The 17,455-nt window shown below is 43.3% G+C and overlaps 2 protein-coding genes across 5 annotated transcripts in view; one reads left to right on the forward strand and one right to left on the reverse strand.

Annotated features, from left to right (window-relative positions):
- Positions 1-1,349: 1,349 nt before the first annotated feature.
- Positions 1,350-9,531, forward strand: LOC136433201 (uncharacterized). Its single transcript, XM_066425148.1, has 5 exons — positions 1,350-1,671; positions 5,067-5,132; positions 5,853-8,135; positions 8,403-8,525; positions 9,305-9,531. The coding sequence occupies exons 1-5, from the start codon at positions 1,486-1,488 to the stop codon at positions 9,395-9,397; spliced, it is 2,751 nt and encodes a 916-aa protein (XP_066281245.1). The 5' UTR covers positions 1,350-1,485; the 3' UTR covers positions 9,398-9,531.
- Positions 9,532-15,032: 5,501 nt separating this feature from the next.
- The window catches only part of LOC136433202 (tyrosine-protein kinase receptor-like), an 83,788-nt gene continuing 81,365 nt past the window's right edge, over positions 15,033-17,455 (reverse strand). For all 4 annotated transcript variants that reach the window (XM_066425152.1, XM_066425149.1, XM_066425150.1 and 1 more), the window contains one exon: positions 15,033-17,034. In XM_066425152.1, the coding sequence (XP_066281249.1) occupies positions 16,282-17,034 (753 nt within the window). In that variant the 3' untranslated portion in view covers positions 15,033-16,281. The remainder of the gene's footprint in view (positions 17,035-17,455) is intronic.

Consider the following 17,455-nt stretch of genomic DNA (forward strand, 5'->3'; position numbering starts at 1 on the left):
ATTCATGATACACCTACAGGGTCGCCTGTGACCATATAACCTCCTTGCTGTGACGTGTTAACGGTTTCCGACTATTGTCCTTTTGCTACGTCATTGCTGAGACTGAGACCAGCACTTCCAAACCTCTGAAAGCCCAGTCTAAGTCGTGAACGTGTAGTTCATAACCCCATACCCAATTTGATATGCTGAAAAATACTTGAAAGTCTCCGATGAGCTTCCGCGGCACACCCATATAGACACAGACTAAACTGTCGGGTAGGCGTTCCGGGAGCAGGAAGGGATTCCCCCGGTCATCCCGACACCTACATCTGCTCCCGGCCGCGCGTCTGAGGGTGAAGATGTCACCTACTGTACACACAGACGGTCGGGAGCTAAATCACTAAGACGCAAACTTCTTCTGGACTAATCCATATGGGAACCTTTCAAAGGGATGAGTTGGGACGCGCTGAAGGCTGTGGTCCGTTTCATGTCTCCAGAACTTTACTAACGCGGTTTTATTTTTTCTCCTAGACACATTGATTAATCATAGTATCTATTCTAGCACCCATATACTTCCTAAAGCTCTTTACCTAATTGCCTTCTATTAGAACCCCTTTTATTTCTCGCATTAAACCGTTTGGTATTGTTATTGGCCATGGGTCCACGGTACAGAATGTAGAATGCTGTTCTCATCATCACAGCAACAATTAGCAAAAACACAATTGCTTTTTTGGATACGTTATGACGCCAGTGAGGAAAGAAGGGCTCCTATGATATTACTTCTAACTTGACGACAATCATTAGCGTTTCAACTGATTGGCCAACAAGACAAACGAAATCAATTATCATTTAATCAAAGCAGATAGACATTAAAAGCAACTTTCAACCAACAATGGATATTAGCTTATTTGAAAACCCATCGAGTCCGTCCAAGTGGACCATCCGGGATGCAGTTTCATTGCCAAATGGCGCTTGGGTGAGATTTGGGCGCATACAAATAAGTTTTAAGTTGTCCTATTATCGTGCTGTTTTACTGGAACTGACACATCTCGGTTTTCATAACCTGTCCCGTCAAATCAGAGAGAGCTTGAACTTTGACTCCTTGACAGTTCGACCCATACCTGTTCCGACACCGCAGCTACAAAATAACAAATAAAACAATTTCACCATGTCATGTTGGACATGACTTACATAACTTTATAATTGGACTTATTTTTGCAGCACTTAATATTCAGTTCACGGTCTCAGCAGGAGAGCTCGGCTCCAACAGATCCTCTAATAGCGAGTGTCTGGGAGCGCGTCGCAGTCGTGTTTTCCCGGCGGGCCAGGGAGCGTGTTTTGGCAGAATCTCGGGGTCACTTGTGATCAAATTGTAAGAAGCCGTGGCACGTGCTAAGGACTGACGTCGCCACCCAGCTATTCCCCGGACTCGCCTGGCACGACGAGCACAAACAGTCCCGCGGCCCGACATCATTTCTTCACGGATCGCTGCAGAGAGAGGACGAGATGGTGGGTGCCCCCGGGATCCTGGCCGCGGTGCTCTCGGTGTTGCTGATTCCTTCTGCTCACGGGGCCTACCGCTCCGGGGCCGTGACTCTGCGGACAGACGACGGCGTCGTGCAGCAACTGGCGTACTTCGCGGCACAAGAACTCAGGGCGCAACTTTTACGTGTTACGAGCGCAAGTCAACAGGTAAGAGAAAACGATCGTCCCACATACATTATACATATTTTTCGGCTAAGAATCCCATCAAGTCTAAGCTATTGCTTTGGAGAAAGTATTCTGGTAGCTCTACCGGAAAAGAGGCAGTCTGAAATATTAACTTTGAATTTTAGACGCGTCCGACGCTGTCTGGGTGCCGGGGCCGCAGTCCCCGCCCCCTGTGTGCAGTGGGGTGATATTGCTGTATGCCACAAGGGTGCGAAACTCGCGTTCACTTTCAGCTCTCAGCGGTCAACAATATCTGAACTGTGTGGTCGTGAACTCGCTATTCACACCAAGTTTAGTAAAATTACATTCACAGAGGGAGTAAAGAGGGAGTCCGGCAACTTTGCGATCAAGTCGTGATTTTCCGCACTGAACAAACACCACGCACCGTCAGTATGGAGAAGGCAGTGTTTGTCCGCCTATCGGCGATTCCATTCTTAACACACGGGGCTGGGCACCACTAGCCAGACTGAATCAGACCTTGCAATTAATCGACCGAATGTGTACAATAGCTATATCTGTTCAAGGAAACTAGATTAGCACCAACATTTATCTAATTTTCCGTATAAGCTACAAAACGACAAATCACAAGTTTTGAGCGACGACTAACCATACGAGCAAACATATTAAGGAAAAGACGCCACTCGTAATGACTAGAGGTGGCCCGAGATGTGGTGACAGTCCCAGTCTATTCGCTTTGATTGATGGTCCATAACTTTTAGATGAAATGTGGAAATGAGAGGCTGTCCTGTCCTAACCTAAGCGTATGGTTCTGAAGTAGGGTGGGGACGTCTACCCATCGTCCGACAGGGACGGTGAATATAGGCCAGTTGGCAGGAAACCTATTTTCTGTTTTTATTTGATTTGATTTCTAGATGCATGATTGCAATTCATCCTGCCTGGTATCTTAGACTATGAAATAGTACGGTCACTGTTCAACTGAAATAAAGTTTCAGACTAAAGGCGACACTTCTGAGAATGTAATCGATCTGATGGGTGGAAATCCAGCGAGGGAAGTGCTTATCCCTCTAACCGTTACAGACATAACGACATTAGCAGACTTATGCATAGCGTCTACTTCATGGACAAGTTTATCTCTTGATCCATGAAATTAATGTATACAATCCGGTTAGCCAAAGACAAGTCCTACCGACATGTGCTGTTTTCGTCCAGGCGTTTTCAAATTCAGCATCACTCCTTCCGCTGTTAGCAGATTGCATAGATCACTTGGTTGAATACACACTAACTTTTTTCACTTTTCGATGTACACTCATTGAAAAATTCTACCTGATTTATTTGTATATTCAACATTTTGTATTCATATCATAATGATGTAGACTATGATATGATATGATGACGATTTCTACTGTCGGTCTGGGTAGAATAATCTGTACCATGAGTATGAAATATGTTGTACAACTTTGTTGAATATTGTCGTGACCCAGTGCTGACCCTTGAAGCGCTGGTGGTCTCTTGGTTTTCCAGAAGGTAAATCATTTCACGCTGATGCACTCAGCAGTCCTTACTCTATGAGTCTGGTTTGCTAATGTAAAGAAAGATGACCAAACCGTTTTTTAACCGAGGAAAGCGAGTCAGCCGGGGGAGTTGGGGGCTACCCAATGGGTCAGCGGGAACGGTTGGACCAGTGACCACTTAACCCAAACGTCAGCAGCTATTTGCCAGTTTGGTGCTGGTTCTTTTGCCGAAACCCCGGGAGGACACTTAAATGTGAGGACCAGATGGGACATTATGGTCCGAGAGCGTGAAAGGACAGGAGATTATTTCCTGTGTACCCTATTCATTGCTTATATTTCTATTGTTTGGAACATCGTTCAATAACGGGAGTAAGGAAAGACTGCACAAAGGTCCAGTTTGTCAACGCTCCCACCATTTGCAAGCTTCTCAGAGGTCTTGAAACACGTTGGTTGGTACATGGAAGGTGACGTACAGCTCTGCTAACAGTCAGAGGAAAACGATATTGTGGCATAAATTGGTAAATCATTAGAATGAAAATGTAAACAAACGACTAGGCACTAATTAGTATTACTAGATCCATAATCACTTAATCATATAAAATCTTTTTTTAAAATAAAACCTGACATTAAGATAATAGTTTCTCCGTGGTAAGTTTTCTAATCTAAGCCAGATATGACTCCTGCCTTGTGCAGACTAACAGTGTAGGATAGACAGTATACGTTATGCAACGAGACTCCACATAGCGTTATATATGCCAAGTGGAACTGGGTCCTCTCCTTCTGGCTCAGCCGGTCGCCATCTTTGGCACAAGGTCAATGCCACTTTGAGGGGAGGAATGTCTTGAAGACGTGACGGGTCACTCCCTCCCTCCCGAGAAGTGTGTTTGCCTTGGACGGTACATTTAGTGCGCTAGGGTTTGGCTGGTGGCGCGGTAGCCTCCAAGCAGACCTACGGGTTGGCAAAGACCGTATCCAACAGGCAGAAGGAGTTTTCATAGCCAACCCAAGTCTCATAGCCAACCAAGATTGCACTATAAGCTCCTTCTTCCAGTTGGATACGGTCTTTGCAATCTATTGGGTCTGGTTGGAGACTAGGCGCGGCAGAATCCCAGGTATTCGAGGCGCAGAAGGGTATATCTGAACATGTTCCCAACAGACTGTATGACTACGTGTAGGTGTCCCTCCCCCCGTAATGCACAATGCACAATGATATACAAGAAATGTAATTCAATCAGACAACGGCAACTGCGATAGGTATCATACTAAAATTGAGACGAATTGGTAACTGCAGAATGATGAAAACACGAGAGGTCGGAACTGTAAACGTAGCTCTGATTCTCTTACAGTGAACAAATGTCGAAGACCTCACGTCGTGTCAAAATTCCAAACCTAATGACAATTGACAGCAATGATGGTGTTTCTAAACAATTGATATTTACATTTGACATTGATATCAAGTGCTGGAGACTTTACATTACACTACAACTGCTATTTCACTGTTGTTTTTCCTCTCGACTGAAGCGCGGAGAGAATCCCAGAATCTCTGGCATTTTAATCCTGATCTCGCCACTCACGCCACCTCTCCTTTTAGGAATGGAAACTCTATAGATCTACTGTTTGAAAACATTGTGTGGTTTTCTTCTCCCGCTACGTCATAGGAAATGATACGTGACCAATGATGCATGCATATTTCCATCAACTACATAATTTCATTTCTTTATAACGTCAACATAGTGAATATATACTTGTACATGTACTGCCTGTGTACTTAATTAGGAACACTAATTTCAGTTTTATATGGTTGTAGCAGAGTCACCACTTTTGTTAGATATTTCATTACATTAAATGTAGCATAGTGTATTTTGATTGCACATCGATCAGATGGTGCAAATCTTGTCGTTTCAGACGTACAGTAGCGGCGGTTGCCTGTATCAGCTGGATATAGAGATAACACGTGACCAACGACGCACGGTAAGCTATCATAGTTTTGCCATCATTATTAGATTCTCATAAGACTCTCTTTTTGTTCCTTCAAAATAATGTTTCAGTGGGATAGTATGGGCCTATCCTTACCACATACATTAAGGCTCAGCTCATTTATGAATTCATCTATTTTCTTAGATAAGAGCAACTTAACGTGATGTATATTACATCCTGTTGTTAGTACCGGTCGATGAGCACACCCATGTTTGCAGTGATGGGAGACATCTTTCGGACGACCCGAAATAACCCGACTGGAATCGTGCAAACATTCCTCGAGTAGTTTGGAAACATACACATGAAACAATGTTAATTCTCATCCATGTGTAAATACGTGTGTACCACTTGGTCTGTATGACACTCTGTGATCGTGTGCAGGCATTACCGATCCCGCCATCACAAACATATGAATATACGTAAACGGCATACATATATTTCTCTGATATGTATCACGAAATTGACTTTCGTTTACATTGGTATCTCTATATCTCTTTGTGTCCCAATCTGATGAAGCAGTGAAGCACGTGGTGCAAGTAGTCTTGGCCATTGATAGCAACATCAAGACTTTAGGAAGATGTCAACAAACTTTGGCATATGCATACATGACAATGATGACATACTACATCCAAATTAACAGGCCGTGGCATAGCAATGTGAACACATCATTGTCATCTTTCACTTGATGTAATACTTTCCTATATTCCTTTTCAGGTTGAACGATGCCAAGTACAGGTCGTTAAGCAACGGTCGGGTTACCACATGACAGAGAGCAGTTGTCAGGTCCAGGTGGCGGCGCAGTCGTTGACCTCGAAGGGACCTGCGGGACCACAACAGGCTTCATTGCAATCTCGCTCCAAAAAATCAGCGTCCATGGCATCAAACCGGAGATCTCAGTCGAAGCAACAGTCCAGACTTAGCGGTGAGGCGCCACGACAAGGTCGACTTACAGGCTTTACAGTCAGGGTGGGTTCTGGCAAGAATCAAGGAGGTACGCAAGGAGTTGGATCCCTGCAGCAAGGAAATCAGAAAGCTGGTGGAGCTGGAAGATTTGGGTCTTTGCAGCAGGGCAACCAGAAAGCAGGTCAACAATTTGGATCGTTGCAGCAAGGTAACCAGAAAGCAGGCCAGCGGTTTGGGTCACTACAACAAGGCAACCAGAAAGCAGGCGGCCAACGGTTTGGCTCGTTACAGCAAGGTAACCAGAAAGCAGGCGGCCAACGGTTTGGCTCGTTACAGCAGGGCAACCAGAAAGCTGGTGGAAACGGACGGTTTGGCTCGTTACAACAAGGCAACCAGAAAGCAGGCGGCCAACGGTTTGGCTCGTTACAGCAGGGCAACCAAAAAGCTGGTGGAAGCGGACGGTTTGGCTCGTTGCAACAGGGCAACCAAAAGGCGGGCCAGCAAGTTGGCTCGTTGCAACAGGGCAACCAGAAAGCCGGTGGAGCAGGAAGGTTTGGCTCGTTGCAACAGGGCAACCAAAAGGCGGGCCAGCAAGTTGGATCGTTGCAGCAGGGCAACCAGAAAGCCGGTGGAGCAGGAAGGTTTGGCTCGTTGCAACAGGGTAACCAAAAGGCGGGCCAGCAATTCGGATCGTTGCAGCAGGGCAACCAGAAAGCAGGCCAGCAATTTGGATCGTTGCAGCAGGGCAACCAGAAGGGCCAAGTCGTTGGGCCATCAGACTATGGTAGGCTCCAGCAAGGAAATCAGAAAGCAGGGGGACAAGGATTCGGTTCTCTGCAGCAAGGTAACCAGAAGGCTGGAGGTCCTGGCTTTGGCTCAATCCAACAAGGGACCCAGAAGGCTGGTGTATTTGGACCTTCTCAGGACACTGGAAGATCCAATGGGTTTGGTGGGAGACAGATTCTTCCGGCATCAGGACTTGACACTTCTACGTTCTTTCCATATGGCCCCGGCACGGGCTCTGCTCAAGGAAATCAGAAAGCCGGAGGGACTGGACAAGGTTTTGGCTCCCTGCAGCAAGGAAACCAGAAAGCCGGAGGGGCTGGACAAGATTTTGGCTCCCTGCAGCAAGGAAACCAGAAAGCCGGTGGAGCTGACCGCGGGTTCGGTTCTCTTCAACAAGGAAATCAGAAGGCTGGCGGGAATGGTCGCGGATTCGGCTCACTGCAGCAAGGTAACCAGAAATCAGGAGGGGCTGGACAAGGTTTCGGTTCATTACAGCAAGGAAACCAAAAAGCAGGAGGAGCTGGTCGAGACTTTGGTTCGCTGCAACAAGGGAATCAAAAAGCCGGTGGAGCTGGTCGTGGCTTCGGTTCTCTACAGCAAGGAAACCAGAAGGCCGGTGAGAATGGTCGTGGATTCGGCTCACTGCAGCAAGGTAACCAGAAAGCAGGTGGGCAAGTGTCTGGTTCCATCCAACGCGGAGGCAAGAACTCGGGTTTCCGACAGGGCTACAGTTCCATCAATCAAGGCAATCAAAAGGCAGGTAGTGCCCGGCAAAACGGAGGGGTTAGAGGCTATACTTCAGGCTTCATGGGTCCGATTCTCCCAGCTTCAAGCGGCGGGAGTACTGTAATCTATCCAGCCGGGTCCAGGTACACAGGGCAGTCCAGGCAGTCCAACGGGAAGACAAGTGGGAACAGAAGAATGACTTCTCAACAGACCGCCTTCGGTCCGAGTCAGAAAAATGCCAGACAGGGCCAATCAAGTTTTGGTTACATTGAGCAAGTAGCACAGCCTATGGAGACCTTCAACGCCGGATACCTTTTAAGTTCTCTTAGATCCCAGCAACCTAAGCAGACCTACTCCTCATACAGCTATTCCTATGGCAACGGAGGAAAGCAGCAAGCATCGTCTTCGAGCTACAGCTATAGCTACAGTTACAGCTACGGAGACCAACCCTCAATACCGAGCAAAGATGACTACCCAAATGATGAAAACGGTGCAGCTGCATTCGCCGTCGACAGGATGAACCAGATGACCAGTTTCGACGAGATCTACGTCATGGGTGACCTGACGAGCTCCCAGACTCAGGTAATGAAAGATTTCCTGTAAAAATAAAAAGCGGGATTTTTACCTCCTCCTAAAAGCTGGATGGGATGTAGTTGCTTCGCATGACAGACTTTCGTCACAAGATATTGGTGACAGTGAATTCGCCTTGTTCTTCTTTCAGTAAATAACATGCTGATGAAGATCGCCGAACACACAAAGCATAAACCGACATTGCTTGAATACATTAGTAACGCAGTATCATAGTCATGCATCTTTCCGCACTGATTTTTCGCCGCCCTTTTTTTACAGACACCGGTTCCGGGGACAACGACGTATGACCTCCACCTAACGATATCACCTACAGCTTGTCCCAGAGACCACAAAGCGTTTGCATCCGAAATGACGGATCGATGTCCACCTGTAGCCGGAAAGGTATATATATTTGCGTCGTTTGCTATGGCCCTGTTTACACACGCGTTTCCAAGTACACTCGGAACACACTCGGGGTGTGCTCAGAGTACTCGGAGCACCGCGACTTCGAGTGTGCTTGGAAAACACTCGGAGGAGTCGGAGCACACTCCGACTCCGAGTGTGCTTTAAAGTGCATGTGTAAACCCAGCTTATGGCGATGTCACATATCCGTGTGCTTAATTTGTCATGGATAGACGGCTTGTATCTATTGTTTCGCTATCAGGTTTGTTGCATTTAACCGAACGGTAGTGTGCAGTTGTTTTTTTCAATTAATAGAGAAACCCGCAAGATCCGGACAAAAATTCAACGCGTTTAATGTACAAAGTATGTCCATACAACTAACGTTTGAAAAGGGAAGATTTAGACTCCTTACGCTTCTGAGGTGTGTCGACACCACAAATCACAACCAGTGCACATCGCTCTGACGCGGAGTCGCTGACCGTGCAGGTCCATGACCTCCGTGACCTGCGATGTCAAGCGATTCTATATACACTCTGCCACTGTTAGAGGAAGGGAGATTTACTGATGTGTCTCTAGCTCTGTTTGTCACGTAGTATACGTCATGGCATATGGCCTGACTTACAGTCAGGGCTTGAACGTTCAAGGGCTGTCGGGCAAGCTGGTGTGTTACGCCTAATGGCGGTTGTACCGGCTATATAGATACAAATACAGATACAGGTCCGACAACCGTGCAACGGGCTAGACATTCTTAACATCATGTGTCCGTATGTAACTTCCAGGCATATGACTGCAAATTGAGGGTGACAGTGCAGAGTCAACGAGATGGGAAGACCCAGCGGTCCTTGGACGACTCTCGGTGCCGGCAGTTGTAGACCATCGCTTCTGATGTCAACAAGCCCGGCTGAAGGGATGTGGCTATGCGCTAGTCCGTGCCAGGAGAGACATCTGCACCGTTCTATATCGCAGATGTTCATGTCTCATTTCGCAACAGTCAGGGTCGATGACTAATCAGCTGTCAATCATGATTGTTCTTTATCCGTTAACTGTTCTTTTCGTTTTTGAAACAGTGCCAGATAATAAATACAACGTAAAGATTGCAAAAACAAGCATTGAAATGACTCAACTGGTGCTATGAATATTGTTAGGTTTCTGATATCGACATAATTACAGTTTATGTCGTAGATAATCTAATGGTTACTGAAACTTTAATTCGAAGAGAATTTCTATTAGCCTGGTGTAACATAAGGCAACAACTTTCCTTTAATTGGCTGTGTACATATAAATCGTTGAGCAGTCTTATTGGACGATGGCATAGCATGCTATGAACGAATTACTGACGTGTTGAAGGATGTTACATCACGATTATCAAGTGAGTAAAAGTGTATAAGTTGATTTACATAGTTTGTCGAGGTACATGTGATTGTACGACAGCAAATATATAGGATTAACTTATGGTATATGGACAATACTGAGATAGCTTCGACTGTTTATATACCCTGTTTGTACGTTAGTAGATCCGGAATCCGGATGAAACATGATATGCTATAAATGATCAGTCAATACTGTAAACAAGTACAGACGTAACGTTACGTAGGTGGAATGTATGACACTGTGCACTATTCATAGATGCGCTGTTGAAGTTTCAGATTCAAACTGAATTCTTTAACTCTTGCCAGCTAGCTTGAAATATGTTCACACATGTGTATACCAAAACATCCAATAGGCAAAGAACAGGTATGCTATCTGAAGCTGAAGGTAGTATGCCTCTACGTATAGATTGTCAGCATATCATGTTAAGCTATGGCATGTTTGGACGTTACGGTTTTAAAAATACTGCGCTTATATGTATCCTCACATTATGTCATTGTGTTCTGTTTAAGACACGTTATTTTGGTACTGACGACAGATTATCATGTCTACTATTTTAATGGCAATTCGTTATAGTTGTCTGAAATACACGTGAGTATGTTAACGTTAAAACGGGATGTCATGTTTTCTCCACTCTACAAAATACTGTTAAATCAGCTATGTCAGCCATAGCTGATCATAGCTATAGCGCTTCCTTCTCATATATACACAAGGCAACGCCCACAGCCTGCGGTTCTACATCACCCCCGCTGCAATTCCGTGTGACGTTAAATAGTATAAATTCCACATGTGAATTTTACTGTTGCGAGGAGACGGGATGTGTTTGCAAAATAGCGCCCGAGTTTCGCTGATGATTTTTTTTTGTCTTTCGACAACAAACAGTGGAGTTATGAGCAAACAGGCTGACAGATCATCCAGTTAGTCAAACGTAAACATAGATCCAGGCCGGCGGCTTGTGGAGAGATGGCCGACGTCACCGCCCGGTGAAGGCAAAGTAAGCTAACAAGGCATTCGTTCTCTGGTGGACTTCATCTCAGCAAGGCAAATTGAGCTACGATTATCTATTCATTTTCTCATGATTTGCCTGTTGATACGCACATAGCAACAATTAATTAAACTGAAGAAATCCTGGGCTAGGCTCAACATAACTTTATAAGGGAGCTTTATGCGATACAGGTTATGCTGTAATTCAATCAAAGCTACATTCATTGCATATTTTTCTGGCATCCGCCCCCTTCCTGGCCGACATGCGAACGTTTTTTTCGCTAACTTTACAAGACAACGACGTCTCTTAGCGGAATAAAAGCAGAACTACACCTTAGAAATCTATATTTAACAGATTTAAAGCGTCCCCTAGCATTCTTATAAATAAATGCTTCTATTATAAATAAAACCTTCGCCGAGAAGGTTATGCAGAGGGTAGCGTTTGTATGTGTGTTTGTAACGTACAGCATAACTCGAGAAGGCTTGGGTGGATTGTCTTGATATTTGGTAGGTAGGTAGGTCTTGATGAGACCAGGAAACGATTAAATTTTGGGTCCCCTAGCGGCTTGTTACGGTACTGCAGCGGAACTTCCTGTTTCGATATCTCGTGTTCTGGACATGCTATGAAACTGATTTTTGAGTGGTAGATGGCTCTTTGGGCAGAGAGTAAGTGGTACGGGTTTGGGCCCCCTAGCGGCTTTTTTGGAACTGCAGGAGCAGGTTTTGGTTCAGACTTTGAAAGGGAATAACTCAAGAAGGGCTTGATGGATGGTCATGAATTTTGAAAATGATAGCTTGAGTGATGACGTACATGATTAGATACTTATTATGTAAATCATTATCTTATTTGTGTAATTAATGAGGAAAGTTTATACAGCCGCCAAATTCCATAGTAGGACTCTCAAACATGTGACATATGTAACTGAAGAAGAGAGAAATATTAATAGATATCAATTATGCAAATGAAGACCTCATTTGCATAATTAATGAGAAAATACTATAACTCAAGATGGGCTTGATGGATGTTAATGATTTTTGGTATGTAGATAGCTTACGTGATGCTTTGTCTGATTGGACGATAATTATGCAAATCAGATTCTAATTTGCATGATTAATGAGACAATTTTAAAAACCCGCTGTGTTCCATGATATGACTATTGAAATATGTGACATTTGTTACTGAGGAATTTTGATAGATAAAAAATATGCAAATGTAGGCCTAATTTGCATAATTAATGAGAAACTACTATAGTTCCATACAGGTAAATGATGCCAATTTCATACTTGTGTCATTTGGAAGTTATGTGAATGTGAACATCGTTGAATCAAATTATGCTAATAAGGACCTCATTTGGATAATTCATGGTAAATGTTACTTTGTTAGCACAACCTTCTTTGTTAAGCTCATACTTTTGTTTTTTGGGTGAAGAAGATCAACTGGTATGATTTATAATTGATGAGAAACACTCCTGATACGTCATTCAAAAAGGTTAAAATCATTTGGCGAAGGTATGAGGTCGTGGAACTCTAGTTTGTACTATTCAATGCAACGTTCGCTGCATACTAATAAGCTGCCAATGACGTAGGTGATTAGTTCCTTTTTGGTCTGCTAAGGAGTGCTAATTGAAAGCGGCGCCAGCAAAGCACCTGCGTTTAGTTTCATTAACACAAAAGCAGAATAATTGCACAGCTCATGTAATAAGTATCGACGGTTACAAAATAAATGTTTTTCTCAGTGGTAACTTACTAATTGTGAGAAATATATATGATATGTCAGAATAGATGATGAGAAACTTATTATCCTCATACACATTTAGATAAGTGACCTAGGGGATTTGTGGTTTCTTTCTAATTTGCTGTAACACTGTAATAAAACAGCATAATATGTTAAGCTCCATACATACATGATATGTATATGATAAAGGGTATCAGACCAGGTAGAGAAAAATACGTTTGGCTCTATTCGGTGTGCATTGTCAGATACCGTGCGGTCGGAGTAGCATTGAAGACTGGGTAACTACTTGCAACCACCTGTCACATGCGTCAGTCAGGGCGAGAGTCATGTTAAGATCTAACAAAGTGCAAGTTGAAATATGTGCTATAATTTTTTTTCTAAGAGAATCATGGTATTTTGTCTACCTCATTAAGGAAGTCTCTTGCAATCCCCGAGACTACTGTGTGTTAACTGCATTTTTTTCAAGATACTCTCATCAGGTAACAATAACGGGATTTTGATTACCAAGTAAAAGAAGTGATTCCTAACAGATTTCACATTTTTTGGAACTCTTGGATGTCTTTCTGTTGTATCATTCTCCATGTCCATTTTGTTAACCTTCTTGAGGACCAATTTTCTGTATTTTCTCCAACCTGCACTGTCACCCCAACTGACCAAACCTTAAGGAACATAATGTGATAAAATATTCCAAACAAAGTCAGATAAACAGGACAAACCTTTTAATATGAACCACCAAAAACACTGAAAACACAGCTCAAACATATATCGTTACCATCCTCCTCCCTTCTACTGACTTATTCAATATTACCTGCAACAGAGACGAAATCACAGTACAAGACTGACCGTTGGTCCAAAACTCTTGTTTTTATCATGTCATCGTGTTTGTAACGTTATAGATCAAAATGCATGCATGTTATTGTTAAACCAATGGATTGGATGTGAAATGAATACTAATATTTAATCTAAATGGTTCATGGCTAAATCGGAACAATTGTAGGTTGTTTGGTTTTGTTCTCTTCTGTTGTGATATTAAAGCTTTAAAAAAACTTTAAAGCTCCTTGACCAAAGCAGCATCCTCATTACAACTATCCAACATAACATTTGTACATGTCATGTTTACACACATGATGTACATTGTGTACACTACACCAACTAAGATAATATCATGGTGCAGACCTTCTTATTGCACATCAAGGCTTTCCTATGGACCTGTTTATGGGAACTTGTCTGACATCAAATCTCTATCATCATAGCATTCATATATATGAAGTTCCATATTGTACTCAAGCAACTCTTTTGAGTAACTGTCTATGCTTCATACTTGCCCTAGCTTCTGGCCTACCCACAGGCTGTGAACAGTGCCAAAATCACAGCACAGTACAATCAACATTATAATCTTTTATCATAGATTTGTACATATAATCCTGTCTCATATACAATCTGCATCAAAAATATAATATGTCACCACCAGCAACAAGCATCCACATGCACAGACCCCCACTTCCATCTACAGTACCCCTCTCCTGTTGATCTCTATTAGTAAGTTCTTCGTTCATTTAATCTAAAGTAGAGACTTAACGTTATCAATTAAACTTGAATGTCCTACATATGAGTAAGATGACCCTTGTCAAGTATCAGATTTCACCAACTTCTCTCTGCTACTAGTTCAAATTAAGTCCCTATAATGACAAACTTTACTTTATAATAAGTTGATATTGTTGTTGTGAGGCAATCTTACATATGGAGGAACAAGTGTTTCTACCACATACACCGCAAAGAGTATCCACAGCTAACATATTGCAGCTGTCCCTCTGGTAAGGAAAAATGACTGCATTTTCCACATTGACTATTGTGACAGTACAATGTTATGGGTCAAGCTCACAAGCTAGCTAAGTACAAATTCAACATGCCCAGAAAAATATCTTATGTACAGAATACAGTTCCTTCACCCAATACACAGTCTACATCTAATTTATTACACCAATATTTCGTGAGAAGCTCACTGTGTCATTCTACTGAAGATGAACACATTTTCTACCTCTTTATCTTTGATCGCAAAAACGCCAAAGTTCGGTCAGCTTGTCACAAAGTCACTTATCATCACAATAATAAGATTCCTCTAATATGTTGTCATGCTAAGAATGGCAAGTGCTGGAGACACTTAGCTACCAAATGTAATTCTTTTGGACAGTGTTTTGGCTGTGAGAAAGGTTGTGTACCAACTTGACATTGAGTATTTACATTAAAGTGATAATCATATATTATTTTGTCTTCATTGTTGCTGAATACAAACACATGGGTGCAAATCCTTACTATGTATTGATAACACGTAGTGCAACAATAATGCACATTGGCAGTGTGCAGTGTATACCAAAGATTTCTTGGCACACCAGCTAATATCCACTACTTAAACTATACATTAATTCAATAATGTTAGGTACTTCTTGTCTCAAAACCATCAACATGACACTTACCTTAAGCTTATTAACACACAGTTAACTTTGGCAGTATCACAGTTTTTACAGCTTGTGTTCCCTACACAAAATTCATAATACATTGTACAATTGTTACATTACCTGTTATTACATTATGTGTAACATCAACACTACTAATTTTTAGCATTTTGTACATAAGAATTAGTGCTTGAATATAACTTAGCTCATTCTGATTGACACTCATACGCAATCATATTCACTATTGGAGTGCAATTTGTCCAATATGTTAGAATTCTACTTTTCCCTAAGTATTCCTGCCTACTGCTACAGAACTGTTGTCCACATACAAGGTTTGAGCTCACAAAACCTTCCTACAGCCTGGTGTAGATACAGACATATATGTCAGTATAGCAACAATGCCATTCTTTTGACCAATCTTATACACCTGTGACAGCTTAAAATCCTACCATACACAATTCAAATTAACTTAAGGTTCATAAAATAGTATCCTAACTTGTCCTTATATACACATTGTACATCAAGTGCAAAGAACTTGGGAAATCGTTGGACCAGTACTTTTAAGCTCTAGCTTGCAATGGTCAGATTGTCCTCTACATTGTATGTCCTGGAGTTCTGAGGCCCTGCTGATTTGAGTCATCTTGTGAGATAGTCTTGTGTATCTAACCACTGCACAGTTTAACATGTCTCCAATTACAGGGTGTCATTCTATGTAAATGTCTTTGTTGCTCACTATCACTTTACCAAGAATACTTGGTCATCAATACAGCAGCACCTTTCCCACCCTTACTTTATGAACAATGCATGTTGCAAAGTTAAATTGACATTTTTACCAATAGCAAAAATACACAATGTACCTGTAGCAGATCCACTGAGATACACACAATATGTAGATTTCATTTTATGTACATAACAGCATTTTGCAATAATGTACTACCAGTACTATAAAAAACAGGCTAATTAGCTGGGGAGCAACATCCAGCAAACTAAACAAAATCATCATGTTGAACAGAATGTGATTCCGACCAAGCATTAACAATATCATGTAGATCTTATAAGTACACATAACAAGACTTCTAGATTCAAGAGTTAGCTGAGTGTTACCAATGAGTGAATACAGACACAACTCAGAAACCCAACAGCTTCTTTGTCAAGTTAACATCATCCAGCATTCTGTTCTTGAGTGCTACGTGTATGTGCTGTTCAAGCCAGCATGTTAACAAGACTGTGGAGAAACGGTCACATTGTCCAGACTGAGGCCTGAATCTCTGTTGTTACTCTCCTCAGACATGGAGCTGAGCGACCGCTGGCGGGCAAGGTTGCTCACTAAGTCTGCATCCGTGCCAAACCCGGAGTCATCTGCTGAGGCACTGGTCTCCAGCACACTGCGGTTGGGCTCTCCCACCCGGCCTGACACTGTCTCTACACCCACATCACAACTGTTGTACGTTGGGTTCCACAGGTTTGTCGGCTTAGCCTTCTTGCTGCCTTTCTTCACACTTCCCTGGTCCTTTCCCTTGTCCTTCTTCTTCTCCTTCTTGGACTTCTCTTTCCTCTCCAGAGTGCTGACGGGTGAGTTGGAGGTGCTCTGGCTGCCAGACCTGACCTGGAGCCCCTCCCTCCAGGACCGCCCATGGGTTCCCCCAGGGCTGCTCTCCAACTGCTCCACCATTGCAGGACTCTGGCTCCTCTGGGCAGGGCTGCCTCTTGCCTTGGGAGCTTCCTGCAGGGTGCTGTTCTGGTTCTGATTGGTGTTAGTCACGGGGGCATCAGCGGCGGAGGCACTGCCAGCTCCCTGCGACGGAGTGGCTGCATTCTGGGCTTGTGCAGTTTGGGCTGAATCCGTCGGGGGGCGGTGCACCTGCAGGGGAGTCAGGTTCTGGTGGTTGTCAGGTCGCACAATGGTGTGGTTCTCCTCCTCAGGAACAAGGTCACACACAGGCAGGCTGGTGTTGATGACATCTGGATCCTGTGTGGCAAAGAAAGGGGCTTTTCCTCATCAATAATCTTATTATCATCAATTGAACTTACGCCACCCATCAACAACCTATAAACTTCTCTTCCAACAGCTGCGCTCCCCAGCTCTGTGAGCATTTTAGAGGGGAAATTTGAAGTGGAAACAACATCTTTTCCGTGCAATTTGGAAGCACTGGACATCTTATTCACAGCCAACAGAAGGCACAGCCACATAGAGCTCTGTAACTGCACCCCAAAATGGACTCCTACTCTTACTACATTCAGGTGATTAAAAGTACAGTCACGGTGATGCCTGGTGATGGGTACAAAATCTGTAGATGAAAATTCCCACCAATGAGCAGCTGTGTTATCAGTACATGTATCTATTTCAATGATAATATCAAATCTGGTGGCATACTGTCACTCCTGTTAGG

This window comes from Branchiostoma lanceolatum, chromosome 4 (genome assembly GCF_035083965.1).
Source record: "Branchiostoma lanceolatum isolate klBraLanc5 chromosome 4, klBraLanc5.hap2, whole genome shotgun sequence".
Classification (NCBI taxonomy): Eukaryota; Metazoa; Chordata; class Leptocardii; order Amphioxiformes; family Branchiostomatidae; genus Branchiostoma; species Branchiostoma lanceolatum.

Coding starts and splice junctions, on each gene's coding strand:
- LOC136433201 (XM_066425148.1), top strand. CDS start 1,486: ATGGTGGGTGCCCCCGGGATCCTGGCCGCGGTGCTCTCGGTGTTGCTG. Junction 5,133..5,852: donor CACGTGACCAACGACGCACG/GTAAGCTATCAT, acceptor ATTCCTTTTCAG/GTTGAACGATGCCAAGTACA. Junction 8,136..8,402: donor TGACGAGCTCCCAGACTCAG/GTAATGAAAGAT, acceptor CTTTTTTTACAG/ACACCGGTTCCGGGGACAAC.